The 6,151-nt window shown below is 43.5% G+C and overlaps 2 protein-coding genes across 2 annotated transcripts in view; one reads left to right on the forward strand and one right to left on the reverse strand.

Moving 5' to 3' along the window:
• LOC102018831 (olfactory receptor 2T29-like) overlaps positions 1–6,151 on the reverse strand; it is a 98,635-nt gene that overhangs the window by 35,300 nt on the left and 57,184 nt on the right. The gene's annotated exons all lie outside the window — the stretch shown is intronic.
• Positions 3,666–4,679, forward strand: LOC102007770 (olfactory receptor 2T27-like). Its single transcript, XM_005382359.1, has one exon. The coding sequence runs from the start codon at positions 3,666–3,668 to the stop codon at positions 4,677–4,679; it is 1,014 nt and encodes a 337-aa protein (XP_005382416.1).

Consider the following 6,151-nt stretch of genomic DNA (forward strand, 5'->3'; position numbering starts at 1 on the left):
CCAGCGCCTAGAAACTCAGTCTGCAGTGTCACCGGGTCTTTGTTCTCGCGTCCTGGCCTCCGGGATTGGGTGCGGCCTACCTGGCTCTTTGCGCGCTTTTCGGCTGGGAATCGCGGTGGTATGAGTCCGGCCCACGCTCGGACCCAGGAGCGCTGCCTCTTTAAGTTATTTATATTTTGGTTTCTCATGTAAGAGAAACCATGATACGGAACCTTCTGTGTCTGGCTTATGCATTTGATATTCTAGTCTCAAGATCCATCCCTTTCTCTATAAATGACTCGAGTTTATCCTTTATGTAACACTCCATATTCCTCATTTATCTGTTGCATTTTTTTCTTCGGATAAGATTTCTTCTTAATTCTCTAACTAAAACAAGGACAACCAGTACTACTCAGTTTATTCCTTCCCTCGCCTTCTCTAGTGTAAAACAGACTGTGAGAAGGTAAACTAATATTCAAACACGTATCAACTTGGAATGAATTTGGAATAAGCATAGTCATAGAGTGTGTGATGCACTAGCTCTCTCTCTCAAGATTCTACTCCTGCTTCAAGGTTTATTTTTGTTTTGATAAACTTTTTAAAAATTATTTTCCCTCTCCATTCTTTAAAAATTATCTAAGTAGTTAGCTATCACATTTGAAATGTGGGATTTCTTTAATGTTTTGATTTCCATAGAGACAACAGAAGCTCAACTGTATTACTTTGCAAATATCGGTACAGAATATTGGACAGTGATTGTTTTTATAAGAGGTTTCTACGAGCCTTGCACTTATTCTGGATCTAGGATTAATTGAAGTCTGGGGACAAACTCCCATGAGGTAGTCCTCAAGGGCTCACCAGTTCCATGGCACACAGAAGCTCTGGAAGGACTTGATCGGGTCCAGAAGATGGTGCTGAGCCATCACAAATGGTTCCAGACCTGACCCAGGTACAGAAAAGACCCACAGATGCTCCCTTTCAATGGACTGTGAGATGTCAGATCAACTTCTCAGGAGGACAATCGGCTAATTTAATGCAAAGAGATATGACACACACGAAGAAAGCCCTGATGTCCATGGGGCAGTAGTAAGTGGGAGGCTAAAGGCTGGAAGAGGGAAATGTTAACCTACTTATTAAGAAGATGATTGTTTTCTATGCAGGAAATTAACTCTGGCTATTCATCCAGTCCTCAAACCACAGCTTTTGAACAGAAACCTTTGAAAAACAGAAGCAGGTGAGTTTCGACCACGTGAAAAGGAAAGGTGCTTCTAGCACTGACTCATGGTGTATGAAATGCATTTCTTCAATGAAAAGAAGAGGTAGGAAGTAAAAACTAAATTTCCCATTGTGTAGATCAGTATATGAATGGCTGGAGAGGTGGAAAAGAATCCTGGTGGAGAGAGACTTTGGAAGAAGCTTTCAGTGTCTTAGTTTTTCACAAGCCAATGCCTGATGAGGGACACAGGAAGACACACTGCTGCTTCCTCCTGGTCCTTTGCTTGAGATTTCACACAGGCCTATCTGAAAGGCAGGGGGGATCACATAAGAAAGGACTCTGCCTCTTACGGGAGCCCCAACGTGCCAACTACTGGCACTGGGCTACCATCACTGCTACTCTTTCCTCCCCCGCACTGCCCTTGGGGCGAGGGCTGGGCCCCAGCACAGCAGCTCAGCTTCTGGGGTTGCTGTGCCCCGGGCTGGGAGGAGCGCTGCTGCTCCTATTGTGCAGACAAGCACCTCGTTCAGCCTCCCTGGACACTGTTTTCCAGACGAGAGGGTTAGGGCGATGAGGGGAGAAGCAAGGGAGTGGTGGGTGCCAGCAGCGTGTCTACACACTGGAAACAGGGCCCGCCTTGTGACTGACACAAAAATGTTTCTGTGGAGCTTCTTTGATTGTAAACCAGTAAGGCTCAGAGCTTATGCATGGAGAAGGCAGAGTGTGACCCAGTCGCACATACTGCGACTTCCCAGAGGGAAATAAATGAAAGGGTGTCACTGCTTATACTCGAGGCAGCCCACAGTTAACTTTCCAGTTCCATTTCTAGAGGGAACCAAGCTCATCAGTATTGGCTACTTGAGAACAAAAATGTATATTTTAGCAGAAAATACTTTGCAATAATTTTGTTAATATACTGTTTGCAGGTCATTTAGTCAAGATTGAGTATCTGATTTGCTATTGGATTAAAATTACAATGTATTAAAGTTAGATGTGCAATGGTTTTATTAATATTCATTGATTTAATATCATTGTGAGGAAGGCAAAGCAGCCTTTTAGATCAAGTGGCCCTTGGAAAAACTGAATCACTGAGCTGTACGTTAATATCCAACCTCCAGAAAGATACTGTTGGAACTAAGGTATTCATAATAAAAACATAGGATTCACTTTTGCCACATATTCCTATAAATTTTATAGTATTTCTAACACAAAATATCACATCTTTCTCCCATCATTTCATTCTCAGTAGGAAAAGAGCTGTATGTTGAGGAGAAGAATTTACAAGGCAAAGAACGGAAGTATAGGTAAGCCCTAAGGGGGGACCATCACAAAAGCAGCCCAGAACCCCAGAGGCCTCCAGAGTCCCTGGTACCTCAAGGACACAAAATTTTCCAGGTACAAAGTGCTGCCCAAAGCTTATCATGACTGGGCCTGAAGCTGAGACATTGAACTGTCTGCTCTTTCCATTGGCTGTCAGATCCTGCACACTGTGTTATTTTCACTACCCCGAGGCATGAGCATGTCAGATTGGTATAGTAAAGTATCTTAGACGTACTATCAATAATAAGAGAAAATGTCCAGTGGTTGTTGCTTGAAAAGACAATGAGCATGAGTTGTCAAAAATACACAAAGGAAATCAACTTATTCACCTCAGAAATGAATATTTATAACACATCTGTTGTCAGATGTATGAGGATAAGGGTCTTCACTTGTCCTAAGAAAAAAAACAAGGTGTTAAATATTGGACTTGGGACCCTCTACAAGCATAAGATCTTAAAAATAATTCATGAGATTTTATGTAACACCTTAAAATAGTTTAAGAGATTCTCATTTTATTCTGTAAGCCACGAACAACGACTGAAAATGTTCATACCAAGAGACACAACCACTGTCTCTTAGGGTCTTGCTTAAGGAGGTAATTCAAGTGCAAAGATAAAGTTTATAATCATTCATACTAAGAATGAAATGAAGAAATTGAATAAAATAAAGTTTTGAGTCTTAGGAAAATAAAATAAACAGCTCACCTCACTTGGCTAATAATTAAAATTTTTGAGCATACCTGAGAAGGGCCCAAGGGAAATGCAGGAGACCCGCTGGGTGAAGATGGGCAGACTCACACCTGCGGTAAAGGTGTAGCCAGAATTCAAGGGCACCAAGAACCTCAGTTCATTAAAACATCCAAAAATAGCAGGAAAAGGATGAATTAAAGGTTATCGGTCAAAGGAATCAAATATTCATTCACTCATATCAGAATAACTAGGAGATATGACTTAATTTTTAGGAAAAGTGATTTCACTTGATGGAACTAAAAAATTTCTTTTATGGAAATATACAGTTTTAGAGTCTTGGCCACAGTGAATGAAGAGGTACTGACCAAGAAAAAAAGTATTCTAGAAAGTTACTACATTCTCCATGGTAGTATTCTGCCCTTGAGGATTTTCACTCCAAATAAGAAAATTTGAGGGAAAACATGGACTGGACCAATGGAACCTCCACCGACTTCATCCTTCTGGGGCTCTTTCCAGGGTTTGGGCACCCTGAGCTCCTGATTCTCATTGTTCTCCTCATCTACACTGTTGCCTTTGCCGGAAATTCTGTCCTGATCCTCCTCATCTGGCTGGACTCCCGCCTGCACACCCCCATGTACTTCCTGCTCAGCCAGCTCTCGGTCATTGACCTGGCTTACATCTCCAGTACAGTGCCCAAGACGGCAACCAACTACTTTGAAGGCAGGAGAAGCATTTCCTACTTTGCCTGTGCAGCTCAAATGTTCTTTTTCCTCACCCTCGGCCTGGCGGAGTGCATCCTACTGACTCTCATGGCCTACGACCGTTATGTGGCTGTCTGTAACCCTCTGAGGTACGCAGTCCTCATGAGCCCCAAGGTCTGCCTGCAGATGGCTGCTGCAGTGTGGACTGGAGCAGCTCTTGCTGCCCTGGTCCACACCATCTACCCAATGCATTTCCCCATCTGTGGCTCCAGGGAGATTAACCACTACTTTTGTGAGATGCCTGCCATTCTGAGGATGTCTTGTGCAGACACATCGGTCTATGAGATGGTGAAATTTGTATCCACCATCGTGTTTCTCCTGGTCCCGTTTATTCTCATCCTGGCCTCCTACACACTCATATTCCTCACTGTCCTCAGCATGAACTCACGAAAGGGGAGGAATAAAGCCCTGGCCACCTGCTCCTCCCACCTGATGGTAGTGAGTCTCTACTTTGGCCAAGCCATCTTCATCTACATGACACCCACATCTTCCCACACACCTGAGCAAGACCAGGTAGGAGCCGTGCTCGGCACCATCGTGACACCCATGCTCAACCCCCTCATCTACAGCCTGAGGAACAAAGAAGTGCTGGGGGCCCTGAGGAAGTGCACGGGGAGGTGCTGCCACTGCGAACATTGCCTGTTTCTACAGTGTGACGCTCAGAAATGTTTTATCTTCAACTTTAAGAGTGTCCGTAACCAACTGAAATCCTAGCTATGTCCGTCACACTGGATATAAACATGGGCGTAGGATTCACGTACACTGGCATTTGTGGCAATGGCCTTACCCTTACTGCCACAGCGATGACTTTCGATGAGGACAACCTCAGTAATTATCATTTATTAAAGAATGGCATGGATTTTGACAATAATATTGGTGCAGAGATAAATGCTTTCCATCTCCTTTTTCAGCCTTAATGCACTGGGTCACAATGTCAAAAAACGATTTTCTTCCTAGAACACCCTGACTGAAACTTCTAATTAAAAAATCACTCTGTTGTTTGCTTTCACCCTATTCACTTTTAATGATGCTCACTCTGTCTGCACTGTCCAGGAGATCAAAGATCACTTGCTCCATGAAATCTTGCTATGTTATCCTCCCCTTCCCCAAACTCCTATTTACAGAAACACATTACTGCTATAATTTGCTACAAATAATTCATGAAGTTGTATTTTCTCTCCTAAATTAAAAAAAAAAGTCGCCATATGTAAATAGAAATCACAGAGGTGAACTCAGGGAAATCTTTAAGAAAATAGATGGAAATTCCTTTTTCCTTTTTTTCCTCCTAGATCTCATCATTCTTCATTTTCATTGTACACTAATGTCTATAACTCTCACGCAATGTGAGAGTGTGATGTACAATTTTGTGATCATATTCAGTGTGGTTTCTGAGGCTTACAATAAGCTGAAATTCCCTATGTCGGTAATGGCGAACCTTCTAGTGCTTTCAACGATAACCAAGAGCCCCCTGCAGCATATGTGCCACAGGTTCGCCACCCCTGTTCCCCGTCTCTCAGCACAACAAACAATAATAAAATATGCCATTGTAAAATTCCAGCTCTTTTAAAGATCACATTTCAGCTTCTTCATTATCACTGACATCGTTTCAGCTTCATAATCATAACTTTCTAAAATAATTTAATTTTGATAATTTGAAAATTATACGGAGCGTTTGTCGCTGGAGCCCACCACTCTGAGATACAGAACCAGACACCCCCTGCTCCGTTCCTAGGGTGCAGGTGCCACTTCTGTGGCCGCTGTGGCTCTGTGACCTGTGGGTGCTGACAGATGCCCGACACGTCCCTGAGGCCCAAACTTGGGACCTGCATGTGTTAGGCGGGTGCTTTTGTTGCAGCACACGGGCGTGTTTAATTGAGTCACCCACGGAGGCCGGATGCAGAGATAAGCGAGTTTACTAGCTGTCAGTCAGCCCTCAGCAAGGGATCAGGCACCAACCCCGAAGGGCAGGAAGGAAGAATATTTATACGATTTCAGTCCTGGGTCTAAAGGGGTGGTGAGGTTTTTCCTGATAGGATTCTATGAAGCTGCAGAAATACTCCTACAGAGCATGGGCTTAGCTTGTGACGAAGGAGCAAAGGTGCTTGTACTTTCTATTAGGGGCGGGGTGCAAGGTGTACAAAGCACAGGGTGGCATCAGTTTAAGCACCTATGACAACATCTACAAG

The sequence above is a fragment of the Chinchilla lanigera genome, unplaced genomic scaffold, assembly GCF_000276665.1.
Source record: "Chinchilla lanigera isolate Chin_1 unplaced genomic scaffold, ChiLan1.0 scaffold00017, whole genome shotgun sequence".
Lineage (NCBI taxonomy): Eukaryota > Metazoa > Chordata > Mammalia > Rodentia > Chinchillidae > Chinchilla > Chinchilla lanigera.

Excerpts from the sequence above, each read along its gene's own strand:
- LOC102007770 (XM_005382359.1), top strand. The coding sequence starts at position 3,666 with ATGGACTGGACCAATGGAACCTCCACCGACTTCATCCTTCTGGGGCTC.